Raw genomic sequence first — 24,339 nt, 5'->3', positions numbered from 1 at the left:
TGAATAACCAACTTTCCAATATTTCTAAATAACAATATAATAACATCATAATGATTAACTAACATGTCATCTTCACATGAAATCATAACGATTAACCATCTTACCATTTTACATGATCATAACTAATTTTAACAGTCAACTAGCTTCACATGAAAACTCAACGGCTATATGAACAATTTTAAATTAGGCAAAAATTGGGATGTAACAGAAGCACTATCATCTTAAAATTTATGCATTCCCGAATCTGATAAAATTGAGCTCACCTTCTCCATAATTCCACATGAGGAGTCACTTGAAGTAGATCTTGAGTGTAAAAAGGCTTGAGACAAACATTTGGTGGAATGTCAAGAGAAAATATCCAAGTGTTGGCTAAAGGAGAAAAAATAGTTTTTTGCCAAAGAATTTGTGGTGAGGAGAATTTAGAGATGAGTTTTCCATTATGATCACTCTTCTTAATCGAGTCATAGGTTAAGAAGAAGCTTGCAGTTTTAAGTCACAAATGATCTGCCTCATAAGTACCATGTTCAACTTTAGGGAACACTTGGATTGGGCATGCCTTGGTTAATGATTGCTTGCATAAGTAGTTGACAAAATTTGGACAAATTTGAGTTTCAAGTTCATGATACTAATATATTTGATGGCTCATCGCGACACAATCAGTCGATTGAACATCATTGGGTCATGTCAACATAATCACATATTTACAAAATTCTCAGATTATTCTAAATCACTTGAGCAATATACGAGAGTGAATGATGATGTTCTCATGCATTTAGTTTGCGAGATGGAAAATCAAATACACAAGGATTTCCAAAAAGGTGAGAGGTGATATTTGACTAGGCATATTTGGGTGTTTCGATTTACATCTCATCCATGTTTGTAACCTAGGTACCCAAGTGATGAAGTTATTTTGATGGAGTATCTTTGCCAAGTTTCTGAAATACACTATTTTGAAAGGGAGCCTAAGCTTGGTGTGTATTTTAAATCATGTTGAGAGAATCTACAAATGCAAATTGTAGTGGATTCTAAATTTATTATAGGGAAATATCTGGATTCACCACAATTGGAGGATGTAGGAGGAACTTCAGATGATGAGGATTATGTTTCTTATCACAATTCACGAGAAAAAAAAAACGGAGTAGCAACATTTGGCCCTAGGCAATTGGTCAAGTAGAAGCATGGTTTTGAATAGGAAAAAGCCAATGGTTCTTAAGCATAGTAGGTTCCATTTGGGTTCCAAAATGACAAGGAAAACAATGATAACAAAGGAGGAGAACCCAATAATAAAGTCACTAATAAAAAGACACTTCCATTGTAATGCCAGCCAGGGAACTTGAGGGCACAACCATTAAACTACTAAGAACATAGCATAATTTTTTCCCCGTTTTAGGCAATATCAACATCAACTTAATGTTATAATTTCATTTACACGCAATGATAAAAAAATTAAAGAAACATTACATTTACTACCATGCATCAATATAAATCATGTAAACACTAAGCTATGTCCTCAAGATTCCTCAATGTTGCTATTAAACAACATACAACCACACAATTAATCTAAGTTATCAGATCTCCACAATCCATAGCTTAAATTGATATTGCTTCTAGATTTGATTGTGATCTATCGTCAAGATGCAAATGAGTGCTAGATGTAGAATATGAATTGCAGACTTGGGTTGGTCAAAAGTCAAACTTGGAGGAGGAAAAGGTTGAGATGTTGCACAGGAATCAAGAAACCAGGCAATAAATAAAATAAAGACCAGATGCCACAAAGAGACCAAGGAAAGAAAGAGCATGAAAAGGAATAATGAATGCATATATATATAGACACAGATATGTACATATATGTATACATAGATTCATGTATATATATTGTGTGTATATGTATCTATATTGATATATCGACAGATATGTATATATGTGTATATATATACATATACATATATACACGTAGATAGATGTATGTATATGTCTATATATAGATACCTATGCTACCCGAAGTTTCCAGGACAGGTTTTTGGGATGGTAAATTTTTTTGCCGATTTTGAGGATGGGGGGGGAGGTGGCAAATGTAATAATCCTCAGTCTGGTTAGGCTAGTTAGACAACAATTTCTTCCTTAAGTCATTGGTTACACATTTTATCAAACACTTGTCTAGCAACTTCGTTACTACTGTTAATATACTGATCAGGATGTATTTGTTTCTTTGTTTCAACTTTGCAAGGAATATGAATACAAATTATAAATAGCAATGCCAAAAAGATTTTGCAAGAATCGAATTCACTAGTCCTGACTTTATAACAGTTCATTCAACATATCAATGTATTTACAATCAGACAACTAATTTCTTCAATGCCAAAATTTGATTGCTATAACTGATGATAACTGAAAATTACATTCTCCCAACATATGGTTATGAAGAACCTGATTTGAAGCAAACCGTAAACTCTCATGTCAATGCAGCGTCCACTACTAGTATGACTGTCTTAAACCCAAAACACTGGTCTGTATGCTTGGAATGCCAGCTTCCTCTTGCAATTCACAGCCCACAAGTCTACACTACCCCTGTAAGAACAATTCGCAGGCTCCAGATTTCAAACCGCAGCCTTTTGGAAATATTTGCAGGCCCAAAGGACATTAGCGCATGTCTAAAATATATAACTGCAGGCCCAGATATCAAATTACAGCCCTCAGAGATGAACCACAGGGCTCATAAACTGATTCGTAGGGGCATGATAAGTGATGCCAGCCACCAAGAAGGATTCATAAGGCCCAAATAACATCAAAGGCTGCCACAGGAAGGTAGATGGCAGCCACAAATATGCACAGTAATCTTCCAAATGAAATTGCAAGTGGGAATGATCAATGACAGTCACAAATTTTATTAACCAAGCAATGAAGTATCCGATCAATCTCCAATCTAGCTTCTTAATTACAGATGCTACAGTCAAGAAGCTACGACCACAATTGACTTCCAATCACGGTGAACACAACTACAAGAAGACAAGGATAATTCTCAGAATTAAAACCCTTATACTTCATAAAGGGCACATAAATCATCAACCTCGGAAAATCACAACAAACCAACAAAGAAAATTATATACTCGGATGCCTTCATCATCAAATGGGCTCATACTTATAACCCCCATAGGCACAAAGTCTCCCAAATGCAACTTTACTTAAGAAGCTTCACCAACACAACATCATTTTATAACATTATTATAATAAAGTGCTCTTGTAATAATGAAACTTTAATAAATAATTAATAAAGATGAACCCGTGCAATAAATAGTCTCATTCGATGCAGGTGATGACCAACTGCTAGTGCTACCATTTGCATTGCCAAATATGACAATTGACTAAATTTGACTTACTAAGAATAGTGAGCCCACAATTGAAACCCCCGAATCACCATGTCAGCTCACGAGGCTCGCTATAGTGAACTAACTCAATCCACTACAAGAGCTTGCCAAAAATGGGGACATTATAGTCCCCCATCCCTAAGAGTGCTTGTCCCCAAGCAATCCCAGAATAAAAATGTACACCACCGTCCACTTGGATTCCAATGGTGAAACTGTGCAATATCTTTGACACACAACCGACTCTTGTAGCACCAACATCCAAATAACGTATATCAATGGTAGAATCATTTGGAAATTGACTGTAGGTGCTGATGGAGGCAACAACCGATCGGAACTCAACCCAACTGAAATACCAACTCTGTAAACACTTGAGTCCCCACCGAACTGACACACCCAATTGCACTGTGGAGATGATAACAACCACAGGTACCTAAAAGACTACAACCAACTCCAACCTCTGATAAATTGTCCTGGGTGTGATACTACAAGTGGTCTAACTTGTAGCCTACTGATCCCATCTGCATAAGATGGTGCTAACCCATCCCATAATGATGGTATGCAACTAGAGCTAACCCACACCGACGTAACACCAAAGCCTTTACCTATGGGTCAAAAGAGAAGTGATGAGCACTCCTCATAGTGTAATATTGATAAACATTTCCAATCTCTGTCAAGGGCTCATCAATATCAAACTGAGAATCATGAGACGACTCCAATCTCCCACTCCATACTACTGGCTGGGCAGGATCTTGGGCAACCCTCTCAACAAACCCAACCAAAAAATCCTTGTTGGGAAGCATTGTAGCCAAGGTCTCTACAATCTTCCCCACCAATTGCCATATAGCACGAGAGCCCCAAATGAGAGTACCCTTAAATACTCTGTGTGAATCCTTTTGCGAATCCAAACACTCTTGTAAATACTCCATGAACAATTCAGTGAAGTAGAAATTATGTGGAAGCATTAACTTGCTCCTCCGTGACCCACAGTTGATCCCTATGAAAACATGACATTGCCAATTGTCCAATGCTACCAATTGTATGAGATGAAGAAATATATTTGCTTCTAGCGGAAAAAAGCAAATCACCATGGGAGCTCGTCTCCACTTATGCTTTCACCTCCTCTGTAACTATTGCACCCATATCCTAGACGAATGTGACTACCGCATCATCACGTCCCTCATCCCCAACGGTGGAAGCAAACTCACCGCCAACCAACACAATATGCAGCTGAACTGGGTTTGGAGCTGGCGTTGACTGTACCTGCTCCAACTCTATGGTAACCTCCTCCAAACATGATTGTGACTTCTGGAGAGCCAACTGAGTACGCTGTAGAGAGTTCTCAATCATCTCAAGCTCATGGGTGAGCTCAACCACCTCATCTTCTTTTTGTAACCATGCCTCATAGTATGTGCTACCCCACTCAAGAAGGTAATCCTTGTCAGCTACCAAGAATAACTATGCTTCAAAATCCTGACGAACTCTCCAATCGCATGAACCTTTGCTAGGGAAAGACTACTATCATTGTGCTAATCGAACATAGGAGCACTGTTACATCCCAATTTTCGACCCAATTTAAAATGTTCATAGAGCCGTTGAGGTTCACATGAAGTCAGTTGACAGTTAAATTTGTTATAATCTTGTGAAATGGTAAGATGGTTAGTTGTTATAATTTCATATGAAGATAACATGCTAGTTGATTATTTATCATGAATTCATAGAATTGAAAAGGCAGTTAGCTGTTATGATTAATTGTGATTAATAACTTGTTATGGTAATATGATTTAACTACAGAGAATTTCCTTGTAGGGAGCACGTTAAAGAGGTGGAAGTATTGTCAGAAAAGAATTGGGCACAGGTGCATCACCATCACTGGGCAAATGGGTATGAATCGTGAATCACCATGGTTGAGGACCTAGCGACTGCATAACAAGAAACACACATTAGACACGCATGAGCTATTAAATAAACATTTAAAACACTAACTTAATTAATGCATGCCTCAAATGGCTTTTGGCTGACTTTTTCACCACATCATTATAATACATATTTATGTACGTACACATAAATATAAATTAAAGGTGACATCATAATATTATTCTTATACAAGATTTTATCTATTTAATACGTACATTTAAATGCATGTACAAGAAGATAAAATAAATCTTCCAAGATGAAACATGTATTTAGATATACATATTTAAAAAGGTACGACCTTGGATAAACATTTACTATGTGCTATCTTAATAAGATATATTTACGTGCAAGTAAATAAATATGTTTATAATATTCTTTTTACTTATAACCTTCAAATTCTTTTCCTTATTTATTCAATTCTTTACTTGAAACCAAAATGTACACTTGGCATATTATATCGGCGTCTAAGAAGGTGAAACAATTCTTTAAGAGTTACGGCTTCTTGAAAGCCTGGAGATATCGAATGACTCTATATACTTGGGAGCCGTGAGAAACCAAGAGGATATTAGACCATTGAGTCTCATTCCTCACGATATATCTCTTTGCATTTTTCCTTTCATTCTTTTCCCTACATATTTTCTACCACAATATTTTCCATTTCATCTACACTCTTGCTGAAATACGTGATTGGTAATCACACTAAGACTGCATTCGAAGTTCTTTCTGTAAAGGTGTCGTCTGATAGCGTCCAAACAAGATTCATATTACTTTCCGATTTCACTAGGTTATGTGGTTGCCTCCCATATCCCAATGATTATAATATGTTTTATCAGATACTATTGCATTTGTAATTACAACAGTAAGATATAGTTCTAGAATATGTCGTACATCATCCTTGTTTAATAACATCGGATAGTTCCTCTTTAGGACAGAACTTCTTATGATGAGTCAAGACCAAATATCCATGTCATGATTTCATATCTTTATTCTATTGTTGAATGTCAGAATCAAATGGTATTTATTTTTGCAAGTCTTAAGATTTTAATTCTCAGGTCACAAAAATGTGATATGCTGAAAACATGTAATATTCTTATGTTTGTTGAGGATCAACAAAAAGAGCTGGTTGCTCTGAGATTCAAACACTTGGGACTCACCTGGTTGTATAGCCAAGGAGGAGGTGAAGAGGTGAGAGAGGAATTTACAATAGCATGATAACAAAATCAGATGTGACATAACAATTATTTATTATTTTAAAATGAATCATTTAATAGCTCATGCATGTCCAGTTCATTCTCTATTGTCAAGTTGAGTGGTGTTATTAAGTACCAGGATGCTCAGTGGCTGACAAGGTGTTCCATGTCTATTCTGTGTAGGGAGGGTCTTTCTAGTTAGAGAAAGTGTGGGGATAAGTTTGAGGTCCGTGGTTGGGAGGTTAAGCCCCTAACAATGTGTCCCCTCTCCACGAGATGTTGAAACATGCATCAGATAAAGATAAGTTGAGCATTCAAACATATATATTAGTAACATGTATTTTTACTTTTATGATATGATGAATTAATTTATATCATTGAATTCAGATCAGTTGACCTTCCAACTAAATATGGAATATATCTATAGGATTTTTATTTCAGTCTTTCATTTATGAGAATAATGATTATGAGCATATCTTCTAATCTTATGTTATTGCCATAGTTAGCAATAGAAAGAAAAAGAATGAAACAAAGGTATGACGCCCCAAATGATACAATGGTATCTGATGTCCTAAACGGTGCAGTGGTATCTGATGCCCCAAATGATACAATGGTATCTAATGCCCTAAGTGATCCAATGATATTTGATGGTAATGGTCATTTGATTTTGATATAGTGGTATTGGATGGTAATCGTTATTTGATCCTAAGTGGTATTTGTGGACTAACTTGGATGTTTGCAGAAGCATTCCTAGATTGATTTTGGTTTCGAATTCCATGATATGTAGATGTTTAATTTCCATAGTAAATTTATTGATGATGTTTTCAATTGTTATGAAATTTCTGTTTAATTGATTGTAACTGTTAATCTCATTCACATGAACGTAATTGATATAACTGTCTTCCTGTGAAAATGAAGTAATAAGTATACTTCTTTGATATGTTAGTTGTTAGTTAAGACTCGGGAAAACTTTTTGTTACATATGGTATCAAAGCGTTGGGTTCAACTTTGAAACCTTGGGCCCAACATTGTTTTAAAAAAACTGAGAATGTAATATTGAAAAAGATTTATTTTACACAATTGAATATTTTACAATCAAGCTGAAAAAAAAAATCACACCAAGGAATCATCCAAAATAACTGGGGAAGGGCTGAGACGATGGTGTGGTCCATATGAAATGGACAGATGGATAAATTACAATATCATAAAGATGAATCAGAACTAAGGAAATGACATGATTGGCAAGTCAAGCGATGGTGATCGGGCTATTCATTTGCCCATTTAAATCCTTGGCCAAGGTAGATTAAAGGCATGCTTGCCTAAATTGGATTACTAAGAGGTCGATAGTGCCAATTGATAGAGAAAAGGGTTGGTGGAGGTGTATCCTCAACCTTGTCTGTTGCTGAGCGGACACTCTAACATCAAAATGTTCGGGTGGCAGGACCAAAATGGTACATGTGTCATATCTCAAAACGAAGGACCATTCTCAGTAGAGAATGAGAAGATTAAACTAAGCCCAAATGCCGAGGCTTGCACAATACAAACCGGTTGCTATAACCTTGATTCGACTTGATGGGGACTAAATATTTCTTTTCAATTGAATGTTCCCAGCATTTACTTTATGCAATTATATTCTTGTTCATATGAAATGGTAGTAATATTTTGTTATCTATTTTGGACTTGAACTGAAGGAAAAACAAAAATGTGAACCAAGATTTTGAGAACTCTTTTAATTTAACAATCATAATCCTTTCTGATGTTGATTAAATGACAAGAAGATCATTTTGTGCTCCAGTATGGAGTAAGCACACTTGCATAATTGAAACTATCAATGCTTATTTATAGATGTAACTTTTGTTTGGCTTGAGTTTTTCCTTGAAACATTACACTGACAAGATGGGCTTGAAAGCCTAGGTCACACAAATGGAAAAGAGAAACTTCCAAATATTTACAGGCGAATGATGAGCATGCTCAAATGAGCTACTCGATAAGAACCCTATGTAAATTTGTTTTTGATACTTATGATCAATCCATGACCCAAGGATGGGTTGAGCAACAAATTTTTTTTTAATATATATATATTTCAATATGAAAGGTAGGGTTCCATGGAAATGTAAGAGTTCTGTGGACTCAAAGTCTAAGCCACAATCAAAAGATGGTAGACAAAACATACAAACATTCAAGTTGCACCCCGTGTCAGGAATTGCATGTGGGCATGTAGTCCAAGCGCTAAGAGATTGGGACACATAGTGTGGTACCTTGTTAAACATAACCTCTATGATTTTGATTAATGATCTTTCATAATATATCATGTTTCTACCTTTTGATATACTGCTATACATGTATAATACACATGCGATGTTGACTTTACATACTGAGCTATTGTATATTGTTTTGGAGATGAAGTGTATATTCTATCATGAGATGATTATTCTAATGAAATGTTATTGTGATAAGATGGGCATGAAGGCCAAGGTTACATAAATGGAAAAAACATGGATTCTCTAACCTTTCTCAGGTTATCCGTGAAGGATGATTTACTCATTAAAGAGTATCATATGCCAGACAAGTAGATATGAGTGATTAAATTTTTTTGATCAAGTTATGATCTAGAACATGTTAGTTGAGGAATTACAATTTTGAATACTTATCTTACTTTCAGTTATTGAACCTTGAAAATTCTCTTATATAAAAATGTCAATATGAGAATTGAACTAATGATATGGTGTCTACATGAGTAAGACAAGAATATGAAAGAGAATATCCTAAAACATTATCAATTCAAGTGATGCTGATATCACCACAAGTACGGTACAGTAAACTCAAGTGAGAGTGTGTTCCATTTTTTATTTTATGATATCATGTAGACATTTTTCTCGAAGCATTAAGGTAAAGGAATAATAGACCTTCAGTTTTGATCATGGTTTAGGTTTTCATCCAATTTTGAAAAGAAATGATATCATGATACTATATATACATCTTGTATTTGGAATATTTTTTTAGTGTCAAATTGCAGAGATCATCGAGGACGATGAAACACAAAGGGGAATGTTACGTTACATTCCAATTTTAAATGCTTCTTTATAATGTTCGTTACAATTTCAAGTTCATCAAGGACGATGAAACACAAGGGGAATGGCATGTTACATCCCAATTTTTGACCCAATTTAAAATGTTCATATAGCCGTTGAGGTTCACATGAAAGTTGACAATTAAATTTGTTATAATCATGTGAAATGGTAAGATGGTTAGTCGTTATAATTTCATATGAAGATAACATGCTAGTTGATTATTTATCACAAATTCATGGAATTGAAAAGGCAGCTAGCTGTTATAATTAATTATGATTAATAACTTGTTATGATAATATGATTTAACTACAGAGAATTTTCTTGTAGAGAGCACGTCAAAGGGGTGGAAGCATTGTCAGAAAAGAATTGGGCACAGGAGCATCACCATCACTAGGCAAATGGGTATGAATCGTGAATCACCATGGTTGAGGACCTAGCGACTGCACAATAGGATACACACATTAGACACGCATAAGCTATTAAATAAACATTTAAAATATTAATCATTTTAACTTTATTAATGCATAACTCAAAATGGCCTTTTGTTGACTTTTCCACCACATCATTATAATACATATTAATGTACATGCACATAGATATAGAAATAAAGGTGACACCATAATATTTTTCTTATACAAGATTTTATTTATTTAATACGTACATTTAAATGCATGTACAAGAAGATAAAATAAATCTTCCAAGATGAAACATGTATTTAGATATACATATTTAAAAAGGTACGACATTGGATAAACATTTACTATGTGCCATCTTAATAAGATATATTTACGTGCAAGTAAATAAATATGTTTATAATATTCTTTTGACTTATAACTTTCAAATTGTTTTCCTTATTTGTTCAATTCTTTAGTAGAAACCGAATTGTACACTTGGCATATTATATCGACGTCCAAGAAGGCGAGACATTCTTTTAAGAGTTACAGCTTCTTGAAAGCCTGGAGATATTGAATGACTATATATTTGGGAGCCGTGAGAAACCTAGAGAATGGGAATCGAATTCTTCCTTCTCACGATATACCTCTGCATATTTTTGGTACCACTGTTCCTTTTCCTTATTACCAGTTTGCTGGAAGTCGTGATTCATAGTCACACTGAGATTGCGTTCAGAGTTTCCCTTGTGAAGGAACTGATTGATAGCATTCAGCCAAGGCTCTTTTTATCTTCAGAAACTTCCAAGTTATGTGGTCAGTTTCCCATACCTGAAGGAAATATAATGTTTCTTTTTATCAATTATTACTGCATTCCTACTTCTACAGAAAGGCATATAACCATAAAATACTGTACTTCATCTTTGTTCAGTATCACCGAATAGGTTCTTAGTGAGTCAGTCATTCCCATGTTGAATCGAGACCAAATGTTCATAACAAGTTTATACATCTTTATTTTACTGTTGTAAGTCAGAATTGATGGGTAATTTATGCAAGTCTTATGATGTTATTCTCAAACCGTAGAAGCTGTGATATACTGAAACATGTGATATTCATACATTCGCTGAGGATCAGCAGAATGAGCTGATTTACTTTGATATTTAAACACCTGGGACTCACCTGGCTGTATGGCCAACGAAAAGGGTGAAGAGGTGAGATTTACAATAACATGAAATAGAATTAGATGTGACAAAACAATATATTTTATGCTTAAAAGGAACATTTAATCGCTTATGCATGTCCAATTCATTCTCTGTTGTCAAGTCAAGTGGTGTGTTTGAGTACTAGGATGCTCATGACTGACAAGGTGTTCCATGTCTATTCTGGGTAGGGAGGGCTTTTTTAATTAGAGAAAGTGTAGGGATAAGTTTGAGGTCCGTGGTTGGGAGGTTAAGCCCGTGACAATGTTTCCCCTCCACGAGATGTCAGGACGTGCATCAGATAAAGATAAGTTAAGCATTCAAACATTTAATGGTAACAAATATATTTACTTTTATGAAATTTATACAAGTAGAAGATATGATGGATTAATTTATATTGTTGAATTTGGTTATTTCCTTTGATGAAAGCAACTTTTCTTGTTAATGTAATCGGTAACCATTTAGATCAATTGACCTTGCTACTGATTATGGAATATATCTATAGGATTGTTATTTTAGTCTTTTATTTATAAGAATAATGATTATGAGCATATCTTCTAATCTTATGTTATTGCCACAGTTAGTAATAGAAAAAAAAAAGGAATGATACAGTGTTATCTGATGCCCTAATTGATATAGTGGTATTCGATGGTTATCATCATTTGATCTTAAGTGGTATTTGTGGACTAAGCTGGGTGTTTGCAAAAGCATTCCTAGATTGATTTTGGTTTCAAATTCCATGGTATGTAGATTTTTAATTTCCATAGTAAATTCATTGATGGTGTTTCCAATTGTTAGTTATGAAATTTCAGTTTAACTAATTGTAATTGTTAATCTCATTCACATGAATGTAATTGATATAACTGTCTTCCTACGAAAATGAAGTAATAATTGTATTTCTTTGATATGTTAGTTGTTAGTTAAACCCGAGAAAACTAGTTGTTATATTAGGTTTGCCTCCCCACTTGCCCTTAAAGGACAAAAACGACCCTGTAGTTGTGTGCAAATAAGCTGTAACCAGATGAAACACAAGGGGAATGGTATGTTACATCCCAATTTTCAACCAATTTAAAATGTTCATATAGCTGTTGAGGTTCATATGAAGTCAATTGACAGTGAAATTTGTTATAATCTTGCGAAATGGTAAGATGGTTAGTCATTATAATTTCATATGAAGATAACATGCTAGTTGATTATTTATCACGAATTCCAGGCATTTTGTTTCAACATATAGGTGCATATTGCTTGAGGGCAAACCATCTCTCAGAAAGGAGGATTGTAATGTCCCTTTTTTTGGGACATTGATAGTAAATTGTACAGTTAAATTTAAGTTGTCAAATTATATCAAATTTAAAGACAACTTATTTTAATCTTGTAATAAAGCATTAAGGGAAAGGGAATCTAGTGAATGATTAAAAAGTCATTTTAATTCAAAGGGAGACCAAATAAATGTTAGAATCTAAAAAGATTGATAACCCAAAAAACTAGTGCAAAGAATAGATATCTAAACTATGAATGCAAATGATATAAAATCAAAATAGCAACATAAAGTTAGTCTCCAAGAGAGTATTGCAAATACTGGAAGCAAAATAGCATTAAGAGGATGCAAAAGAAATCGATCACAAATACAAGCCAAGTAGCATGCTTATATAGACTAGGAAGAGGGAGGAGGTGGCAACACCAACCAATGAGGAGCAACCATCTATCGAACTAAAGATAGCAAAGTATCTTCCTAAGATAGATAATGGATGCTCATATGTAAGAAGGTGACATCTCACAATCACTTTCTAAATAAGACATGCTTTATTAACCTAAGCAAGATTATTAAAAGTGCAGGAAAAAACTAGCAATATAGGGAAAAATAAATAACCCACTAGGAAATAAAAAAACTACACTAACACCCCCCCCATAAGCGAAGCTTAGGTGGATGTAGAAATGGGTCTCGACAAGTCAAGCTTGATGAGGTACCCATGTACATAAAATTCACCCAAAAGAGAGAGAAAAGAGACTCCCCAAAAAAAAGGGACTCCAAGTGAGAGGAAGAGGCCCTCCCAAAAGATGAAACATCCCGCACCCCCAGCAAAGCTTACAAATTTTGTCTGATAAATCCACTTACATCGAACAAGTTTTCTTCCCTTAGGAAGAAGGACAAGATCCCAATTGTGGTTCCTCTTCAAGGAACTATACTCTTCCTGGATAGTTGTATCCCACTCAGGAATACTAGAAGCCTCATGAAAATACGGTGGATCTGAGGCAGTAGCAATAAAGATATGTGTAGCATCCTGGAATAGCGAATGAGTCTGCCTGGTGTCTGATGGATCCCTAACCTAATCACCTGTAGACTACAAGGTCTGTCTAGCCCAAAGTGGACTAGAAGATGGAGAATCTATAGGAGAAGCATCGACCTGTGAATGATGACTAGGAGAGGAAGGAGTTGAGTCCTCTGAATCACTCTCTACATCGGAAGTGGGGGTAAAAGACTGCTTGTGTGAATTTGACTCATCAGAAGATCTGTCATGTATTCCAAGTGACTCCAATGTCAAAGTAGAAGGCAACCCTATGACCATGCTTTGCTAGTTAAGCTGATGCAAGTAGTGGAAGTTAAGATGGCTAAACCGCTCATGCCATAATTTACTCACATCATTAGAGTGAGAGAAAAACAGTCGAAGGAGGATCATGAACAAAGTGAGAAAACAGATAGAGTCGTGACTGATGATCTGCTCTCCCAACTGCAATTGTAGAATCATTGTGCAACTCACGTATCTCCACTGAATCAAGAGTGAACTCAACCCATTTGCCTGAACCTATGTGAGTGATCTGGTATACCGATAGGAGATTAGTTGACAATGAGGGTACACAAAGAACATCATTAAATGTGCCATCCCCCACATCAATAGACCCTCTCCCACACACCTCAACAGAAGTGTCATCACCCATCAAAATAGAAGGCATAGTACACGGCTCCAAGGATGCAAGTTCTTCCTTAGATGAAGCCATGTGGTGCGAAGCACCTGAATCAAGAACCCAAGTGGATGGTGAGGATGCAACTATAACAAGGGCCTTGCCCTTTCCTTTCCCCTTGTTTTCTTTTGCCTTGTTAGACTCTTCATTTGAACTTTGTTTGGTAGACTCAGGAACACTGATATTATTCTTCTCAAGAATGTGAGTCAAGTGATCAATTTTTTTCTTCAAACATTTATGTTCATCATGACCAGGTCTTTTACAATAGGCACATTGAACCTTTTCTTTCTTAGGCTTATCACCCTTAGAAGATGGTGAATCAATAGTTGCCTTTGAAGCAACCGGTATCTGATCCTTCTTCTCCTTGCTATTTTTTTGTTTCTTGTCCTTACTATTGTTGTTACTACCTTGTCCTTTTTGTTCTTTTGTGCCTTGGTTGGCAGCCAAGGCATGTGACTTAGAGGACTTAAGAGTGCCCATCTGGATTAATTTGTCCTGTTCTCGAGTGAGATTGACAGCAAAATCATCTAAAGATGGCATGGTGAATTGAGTATCAAGTGCATCTTTAGTAGCATAGAAGGTAGAGACAAACATAGAATATTCTGAACTTAGCTTAGAGAGAATACTAAGAATCAGTTGTTCATCTTTCTTTTCAATTCCACATTGTTTTAACTACAACCTTAGTGACTTCAATTTAGTGAAGAAATCTTGGATTGTGTTGAAATTGCCTGGACTTAAACTAATTAGTTCATTTTTCAACATATGACCCCTCATTGAATTTTGTGTACCAAATAGTGTTTCTAGCTTTAACCATATTTCATTTGGTGTATTCAAAGATTCAATGTGAAATAGCAAATCAAGAGAAACAGACAAACACAATGTTCCATATGCCTCATCACATTTGTTAAACCACGTAGGCTTGTCTTCATCTTTAGCAGGTTCAATTTCAAGTCCCATAGTTATCCTATTTAATCCAGCTTTCCTTAAGTGAATTGTCATTTGTGATTTTCACTCAAAGTAATTGTGTGGAGTTAGGATGGGCATATTTGTTTGATCAATGATGAAGAAATGCAGAGAAGAAATGCCAAAAAAAAAAAGAACCTAGCCACCACAATGCCCCCCCTTTTTACTCAATCAAAGAACCCCCCCAAAGAAATATGATTTGACACTTTATTTTAGTGTGTTTACAACTACCACTAGAAAGAAATACTTAGTGTTCTTGATTTCAATGCATTACAAACCCTCATGAAGAGCATATGTTGAAAGTGAAACTTGGGCACAATAATCAAAGAAACAAATAGCACCACTATGATCTATTCGAAAAATCATGCACTTCCAAAAAAAAATCGCCTTGATACGAGGTCGTATGAGAAAGTTATGAGCCTCCAAAGTTTCCAAAACGAGAACTGTGCACACTCATGGCCGAGAATCTGCAATTTTTGAAGAATTTATGCATGAAAATCGAAAAACAACTCCACCAATGGATAGAGCACAAAAAAATAGCCAAGGTCATAACAAGAATCATCAAAATCGAAGTCCGTATGAGCAATAACGAGACATTTGAAAATTGTGTTTAAATCTGCGACTACCAATGGAGAGGGGTATGGCTGTAGCTTTCCGTGCTCAATTCTGCAAAATATAGAGTTTGCATGCAAAAACTAAAAGATACCCAAATAGTTTTTTGGTGCTGCAAACAAAACCCAGAAAGCGATTTTCTTGCTGATGTACAAAAGATGTTGCTGTAGTGTAAATCAGACGCCTTTAACAATAAAAAAAGGCTCCAAAAATCAAGAAACGACCCCAGCAACCAAAATATGACATGCAAATGTTGGATCAGCTTCCTAAGTCCATCAATGGCATGCTGGAACCTGTAATACTGATTGAAAACTCCAAATATACACGTTGGTTGTCAGATTTGAGATTGAAACCCTAGAGATTAAAAACGTTTTTGTCAAAACTTTTTTGATTCTCAAGATCATCCAAAGATGCAAGAGAAGAGCATACTTCGTTTTTCAAAAAATTACAATAAAATTTACTAGCCCCCCCCCCCCCCGAATCTCTCAAATAAGGAAACTAAAATCTACTCTTGCACATAGAAAATCTCTGATACCATATTATAATTTGAAAAGATTGATAACTCAGAAAACTAGTGCAAAGAATAGATATCTAAACTATGAATGCAAATGATATAAAATCAAAATAACAACATAGAGTTAGTCTCTAAGAGAGTTTTGCAAATACTAGAAGCAAAATAGCATTAAGAGGATGCAAAAGAAATCGATCACAAATACAAGCGAGGTAGCATGCTTATATAGACTAGGAAGAGGGAGGAGGTGGCAACACCGACCAATGAGGAGCAACCATCTATCAGACTAAAGAGAACAAAGTATCTTCCTAAGATAGATAATGGATGCTCATATGTAGGAAGGTGACACCTCACAACCACTTTTTAAATAAGACATGCTTTATTAACCTAAGCAAGATTATTAAAAGTGTAGGAAAAAACTAGCAATATAGGGAAAAATAAATAACCTACTAGGAAATAAAAAACCTACACTAACAATAAAGAGACTGGGGAAAGGAATATAAAAAGATAAGTAGAAGGAAAAATGAAGAGTGATGGGGTTGTGCTTTAGAAGAACATTGAGAGGCTCATTTTGGGAATGCTTGGTATGTTTGATTTTGTTTCTCTTGGAGAATTTTGGGAAGCTTAGGCATTCAGTTGGTTTGAGGATGGAAACCCACGAGCTTGGAGGCAGTGGGCTAAAACCCATTGTTTGTTAGAGATATCATTCACGTGTCTCACTTGTGCTTCAATTTATCATTTTGTTTATCCAATCTGACTGTAAGTTCTGTGACTATAGTTGGGTCTTTGTTGTTCTATTGAAGATTTCAATGCAATTTTCATTAATTTCGATCTCATCTGGATATTTTATAAATTTCTGTACAATGTGCTGGATATTTTAAAATCAATCGCATGCAATTTTTTGTTTAAATTTTTAGTTAAATCTGGAACAAATATCTCAGGGAGGATATTACTGTGGTATCAGAGCCATTCTTTTCGTCAACCTGTAGAGTTTTATGAGCAACAAAAAAACTGCAGTCTGGTTGCCTGTATAATTTTTTGGATGGTTACACTAGGTTTCTCCACGTACACAATCAATACTTTGCACACTGCAAATAAAGATGCTCCAGGATGCCGTCTGCATCACCTCCAAAACTACTTACAACAATGTAGGTGCACTTCCAGTCCCCCATTTTTAAGCTTCCAAATCAGCCGATCAAGTAAATCTTTTGTTAGTACATTTTGCTAATGATGGTGTTGTAGGATTCATCTTGTAAGAAGATAGCATTTGAAAGAAGCACTGAACCTGAATCCTAATTCTCAAAGTTTAGAAGGTTCAGAATTACGAGCTTTTCCGAAGTTCAAATGAAGATTCACCAAGATCCTATTCAAGGTAATAATTTGACAATCTAAGATCCCAAACACAAAATCAATTATAATAATGCTATGGATAATGTTTCAAAGATGTTCATGGCACAAGTAATGCATTCCATTCAAACCATCACAGCAGATTGAGAAGTGTCACTGATAGGAGAAGAATTATCAGTAAAAATTTTACAACATTATTATGGATCCCTACAAGTATCGATCATCAAGTGCTTTCAGTATGCCCTTCATTACTACAAATCAGGGGTTTCCAGTGTGGAATAACACCTCCTCCCTTACCATTGGAAATAGAGTAACACCTCCTCCCTTACCATTGGAAATAGAGGCCCTATTTTGCTAGAGGACTATCATTTGATTGAAAAGTTTGCAACATTTACAAGAGAAAGAAACTTTGACATCGTGGGAAACAATATCCCTATTTTCTTCACCCTAGATGCACTCCAATTCATTGCTTCTGGTAATTATCCAGAGTGGAGGTTTTACATTTAGACTATGAACCTGCTGATGATCCTCAGAAGTTGATGCCTGGTGAAATAGATCCTAATCCAGAATCCAAACCTACAAGGCCTGATCCAGTTGATATGGATGAAGATGAAAAAGTGATGTTATGTGAAGCCCGAGCTCACTTAGCCAACACTCGAGGTTAAAAAAAATAGCAAAGAGAAAAGCACAAGAAACGCAACTTGAGGAGGCAATAAGGATTGCCTCTCTTTAGAAACAGAGGGAGTTGAAGGTAGCAGGCATCAAAGGCAAGCAGAGGAAAATAAAAAGGAAAGGCATTTATTATAATGCAGAGATTCCATTTGAGAAGAAGCCTCCACTAGGATTCTTTGATGTAGTAGATGAGGAAAGATAGGTTGAGCAGCCTCAGTTTCCAACTATGATAGAAGAGCTTGCGAGCTCGTTCAGGTGAATTTCCTGCACCACAGAATATCAGATAGTTTTCCATGAGCCTCCAACAGATGATATTGACATGACAGAACAAATGGAAGAAGGCATGTCTGATAAATTAGCTAGAGAGAAAGCAGAAGCAGTTGCAAGATACGCAGCATTGCTTAGAAAAAGATCAAAGGTTTTGCAGAGGGGTTTTCCAAGACCTCCTCTTGCCACTGTTTGGTTTCATTAGGAATTCTTTGAAAAGAATAGATGATGATAATGGCTCACTTGCTCCAGCAAGCTTCATGGAGCAAGCTGATGAATTGATCAGAAAAGAACTAACGTCTTTACTGGAGCATGACAATGCAAAGTATCCATTTGAAGATGATCTCATAAAGGAGAAAAAGAAGGGTAGCAAGAAGACTCGAAATGGAGCGCCACAAGTTCTTATTCCTCGAATAGATGATTCTGATGAGAGAGAGAAAGGCTTCATTAAAGCTCATCATCTTATGAAAAGAGTAGTATCAGTTGCTACCGCAAATGTTCACTAGTATGAAAAATTGGAAATCAGCAAGCAGCGAAAGATGGGCCATATCAGTATTGTAGGACCTTCAATGAACCTGGTTAGAGCACGAATGAAGCTGATAATAGATGAGGAGACTCACGACAGGAGCTTTGGCTCTAGAAGTACACGAGCTTCAGAAAGTTCTTTAAAAATTTCGGCTAAAGGTTTTGTGACAAGCTCTGAAAATGACAATTCAGCTAGCCCATAAGTGGGTATTAAAATAGGCTCAGAGTCTGATCTGCCAGTCATGAAAGCTATTGCAAAAATTCTCAAATTATTCAATGTTTCATATGAGATAACCATTGTATCTTCTCATCAAACACCTGATGGAATGGTAGAATATGCTAAAGAGGCCCATGGAAGAGGCATTAAAGTCATTATTGCAAATGCAGGTGGAGCAGCACACTTGCCGGGTATGATAGCTTCGATGATTGCACTTCCTGTTCCTGGTGTCCCAGTCAAAGGTTCATCACTGGATGGAATAGACTCTCTACTATCAATTGTTCAGACTCCTAAAAGTATTCTAGTTGGTACTTTTGTAATTCAAAATGCAACAAATGCTGCTATGTTTGCAGTACGGATGTTGGCTACCATAGATGCAAACCTCCACGAAAGATTAAGTAAATACCAGGTTGAAATGAAAGAAACAGTTATAAAGAAGACAGAGAGGCTGATGACTCAATATATACTTTATGAATGAAAAGCCTCCCCTGACAAAGATCTCTACATGTTCCAAGTCAGCGAGAAATGAACCATAATATGGCTTGTGCATTGTTTTTGTTTATTTTCTTTCTTTTGAACCAATGAGCAGCAAAACAGGAGAAGGAAAATGCTAGGAGTACCTATCCTACAGTTAGAAAACTGAAATATAAATCACAATTGAACAATCACAGATTAAAGAAGAAATAAAGGAATTCGGCTAGTACATAGGGAAGTGAAAAGATGAGGAAAAGGAAGAAACTAGTCACCTTCCCAAAATTCAGTTATAGAACCAAAAGGACACTGTGGGAGAGGAAAAGGTTTGTGAAGGGGCTTATTTATGAAAAAGCTTTTCCAATATAGGGGGTTCTTCTTTTGCTGCATACAGTCGGAGAGCTGGAGTAGAGGAGGGGGGCATTTTAGTTTAGATATTTCATTTCATTGCATATAGAGGGTTCAGCCTTTTCTGCATACAGTCAGAGAGCTGGAGTAGAGGGGGGTAAATTGTTGATGTAACAAGACTTGATATTGCAGAGTCAATAAAGGGTGTTTTATGTCAATAATTTCTGTTCCAGTTACTTAATTAGATGGTTCTTTCTCTTAATTTGAGTTACAATAGGAAGGAAAGGATTTCATTCTTTCGTTGCAAAGATGTGAATAAACCTCAGTAAGATGTGCTGTGGGATTTTCAGAGAGGAACTAATTAGAAGCTCTTTATGTTTCATTTATGTTTCATTTATGTTTCTATAGGAAGTTGCTGAGTATATGGATTCATAAGAATTGTGAGTTCTATTGCTTGGTTTATAGATTAGAAAGTTTTTCTTGCCTGGATTAAGTCCTATTTAGGCTTAGTTCGGTTTGCCTCTTCTGCTCTCGGGTTAAGAGCATACCCCGCATTAGTTTTAGGATCAAAACATAATTCATTGAATATTTTTCACATAGGGAGCTCTACCTTAATTCAGAGGGAAACTAGTTATTCTAAGAAACAGTTTTCAAACTGTTGTGTAAAGTTGTTCTTCATTACAAATTGGGCAAATTGAAAAGAGAGGCAGAAGAAGAACAATCTGTTTACCAACAAACAATTAAACTCTAATAGCCCTGTGGTTATAGATGATAATTAACAGAAACTCTTGACTGTATTGAACTGCATTGCAAGGTGGAATGAGAGAAAAGACAATAGAAATTCGGTTGGAAGATGAACAGAAGCCAAACAAGATCCCACATCAAAAGATGTGTTTTAACAAGATCATTGACGACGAGTACAGAATTGTGGAACTGCTCCTATGTAAGTAAATCATTTAAAATTCATTATAGCAACATGGTTAAGTAAAACAACTTATTGGTATGGGTAGAAGTTAGAACTATGGTTCCAGAACCATAAAACATTGATAATTGTACAGATTTTTTAAAACACGATCTTTAACTTAGATGTAGAAGAAAATGGATATTGATGTCATTCATAGTCATTCTTATTTCTTGTAAAATTGACAATGTTTTTGAGGCTCTGAATTTTTTATCCTTAAAGCTGTTATTATTGTGAATCCTAAGTTCCAGGCGTTACCATTCAGTGGTTTGAGCAGTTTGAGCATGTAAATTCTATCTATTCATTAATACTGGAATAAACCTTAAGCATAAGGTTTGTATTTTGTACAGTTTTCATACTTCAATTTTTGAGGTTGATGTAAGCATTGATGAATTTCATTTGAGAGGAAGCCAATATGCAGAATCTAGATGCTCTCTCGTGGTAGAAATCTGTCCTTGTGTTTTGAGTTAATTATAGGCTCGAAGGTATGTGCTGTGACACATTTGAATCAGTACTACTGCATACCATAGTCTTTAATTGCTTCAGCCATTCTGCTATTTGATGGAAGTTGCAACAATTCACATACGTTTATGAGATAAACAATGTTTAAAAAAGCTATCTGTCAGGTTGATAACCTAATTATTAATTTTTTTGAATAACTTCTAGAAAGGTTTTTATTGAAAAATGTTGCATTTATGTCAGATATTAGAATCATTTTCTAAAGCAGCAGATAATAATTAGGAACTCTATTGAAGCTAGGAAGTTAGTCTAATCCCTTGTATTTAGATATATGTTTTCTGTGTGAAATAAGCACTTTGATGTCTTAATCCTGTTGAATGCACAACGTTTTCCTCTTTCCTATTCCACATTAATAGATTTTCTCCTTGCATCAATATCTGTTTTGTACTTTCGCGAATACCATTCTATAGCATAACAAAACAGTAAAATACATGAAATTCTATTGATTTCTCATTTTTTATTTGTACTAGACTGTGAAGGTTGATGTCAAGATAGAAATAGATTTGGCTTCTGCACTCAGAGCGAAAGACATTCCACAGCTTTTATTTATTAAGGGGGACAAACTCTTGTACCGGGAGACAGGTATTATAATATGACTCATGCCAATCTATCATCTCTTCTGCAACTTCCATGGATATGTTTTTACAAGATCATGTCTTTTACCTGTTTCAAGGCTTCAAATTCTTGGTGCAGTTGTTGTTTGGTGTAGTTCTGGATCACATTAACTTTCTAGCTTTATATGCCATGCTTGCAGAAATTCGGACAGCAGATGAATTGGTGAAGATGATTGCTCACTTTTATTATAATGCCAAAAGACCTTCATTCTTAGAAGCAGAAGTTGTTTGAGGGGTGAAGCTTGAGCAGGGATTTGCTTGACCCAGTCTATACTTTGGCGAAATTTGATGATGATGTTTCTTAAATTTTTCAATGTTTGAAAATGTGCATCCAAGTCACTATGTAGTACTTGTAAATATCCTACCAGTGGTGTGAGATGCCTTGCGTTGTACACCATTGAAGTGTTAAATGATCTTCATCTTCGGAATTTCTATAGATGCCATTCTAGTTTGTATGCTAGTTACCTGAAAAGGTTTAGAGCCCATTTTCGGGGTTGAGATGTCAAAACGTTTTCATAAATGTCAACCTGAGATGTTGCAGAAAGCAAATTGAAATGGACAAAGCATATCTATACCTGCATGTTCAAGTTCCGGAAGCTCCTTTAATACCATTGTCAGTTTGAAGTATTTTTATTATTAGTACTTGTCATTAGGCTAAGTATTATTGCAGTGAGTTTTCAATTTATTGCTTTAGCTGACAATTATAACTAATTATGAGGATCAAGTAGAATTTGGAATATTCTTGTCTTACATGTATTTTCCAAATTTATTTTATCATTCTAATGTTTACATGTTTATTATTTGAGATTATAAATTGTAAAAAATGTTTTTCTTGGTTATGATTGGGTAATGCAATTGATGTCTTATACAAGAATATCTAAAAATAAGCAATAAATTTTCGTGGATTTTTTTTAGCATTTTTTCTAATTTTTAAGAAATAGGAACTAAATTGTTACCAGTATTCAAAAATTTATTTTTCTACTCAATCATTAGGTGGTACTTTTTTCCCTCTTATTGAAGCAAGCACAATCTCTTTATTTTTATAGTGTTCTAGCACTCCACCAAATGAAAACAATAAAGTCTTTGAATAATTTGTGTGACATATTAAATGTGTATGACCTCATTCTAATCACTTTTTTTTGGACTAAAAAGCAACTTTGCTTACAAAAACATTTTTAAAAGAGTGGCTCCATTTTAGTTACACAAAATAGTTATTTTCTATTCCAAGGTTGTAATATCCCTTTTCGGACATTTACTCAAACCCTTGATATAAACTTGTGGATTTAAAATCGAATCAAGAAGCCAATATTTGATATAAATTTCAGAACGTTAATCGATTTATAACCAGTAGATATGCATATGAGAAAACCTAGAAAAGTGTGTTTATTTCCTCCAATATTTAGAAGTACATATTTAAACCAACAATTATTACAAATAGTTGCTAAATAACGTTATTGTATTATACAACAGTAATACAATAACACAACAATCTAGAAAATCCAATCTTATAAATAGAAATAACAATCAAATTGGAAATATAAATAAAACCTGTAAGAAGGCTAAGTTTGCATCTTCGAAGAGATAACTAGTAACTGTTTCCAACTCCCAGATTAATATTTGTTTTAAATATTATAATCTTCATAAATCCCACGTGGAGCTTGTTGTCCTTTTATCACTCTTCCCAATGTGATGCACGCTCTTTTAAGTGGGGTAAAACACCTTTTTTGTTCTTTAGTCACTTAAGTGAACATAGTACCCTTATAAATAAAGTGACATTAAATGAACTTTAATAGTCACTTAGCCAGTAAACTATATAGTTATCAGATATTAAAATAACTGACCAAATAGACTCAAATGAGCATGTGTAATAGCTCCTTGAAACCCTCTCAAAGAAACGCTTCCAAACCAACATTGATGTACTGAGAATATTGAGCTTTGTTTATTTACTAAAAACAGTAAGCATCTGGACAACCTACCAAAACTGCTCCAATGGGTCTGGAACTGGAAATGTCTAGGCCAAATCTCAAACTGAATCCCGTAAAGAACCTTTTCGCCCCCAAAAATTAGGTGAAGTGAGTTGGCAACACAGAATTATAATATCCTAGAAAAATGGGACATTACATTACAAAGCTTCCCTTCTCAAAGATTGCTTGCCCTTAAGCAATTTGCTCATACTTGCAAAGACCAAATGTCAGGATCCCACACTCGCCTTGAGAATGAGGT

The 24,339-nt window shown here is 35.3% G+C and overlaps 1 protein-coding gene across 2 annotated transcripts in view; it reads left to right on the top strand.

Moving 5' to 3' along the window:
* LOC149567560 (thioredoxin-like fold domain-containing protein MRL7, chloroplastic) overlaps nucleotides 1-22,752 on the top strand; it is a 52,221-nt gene extending 29,469 nt beyond the window's left edge. Inside the window, exons 3-4 of one of the 2 annotated variants that reach the window (XM_089820776.1) lie at nucleotides 21,982-22,084; nucleotides 22,257-22,752. In XM_089820776.1, the coding sequence (XP_089676902.1) occupies nucleotides 21,982-22,084; nucleotides 22,257-22,348 (195 nt within the window). In that variant the 3' untranslated portion in view covers nucleotides 22,349-22,752. Of the gene's footprint in view, nucleotides 1-21,972; nucleotides 22,085-22,256 lie in introns of both variants that reach the window. The other variant, XM_089820775.1, reaches the window with a different exon arrangement.
* The last annotated feature ends 1,587 nt before the right edge of the window (nucleotides 22,753-24,339 follow it).

Source organism: Cupressus sempervirens, chromosome 3 (assembly GCF_028749045.1).
Source record: "Cupressus sempervirens isolate cs-2001-9-10 chromosome 3, ASM2874904v1, whole genome shotgun sequence".
Lineage (NCBI taxonomy): Eukaryota > Viridiplantae > Streptophyta > Pinopsida > Cupressales > Cupressaceae > Cupressus > Cupressus sempervirens.
This window is presented reverse-complemented; position numbering and strand designations above follow the sequence as displayed.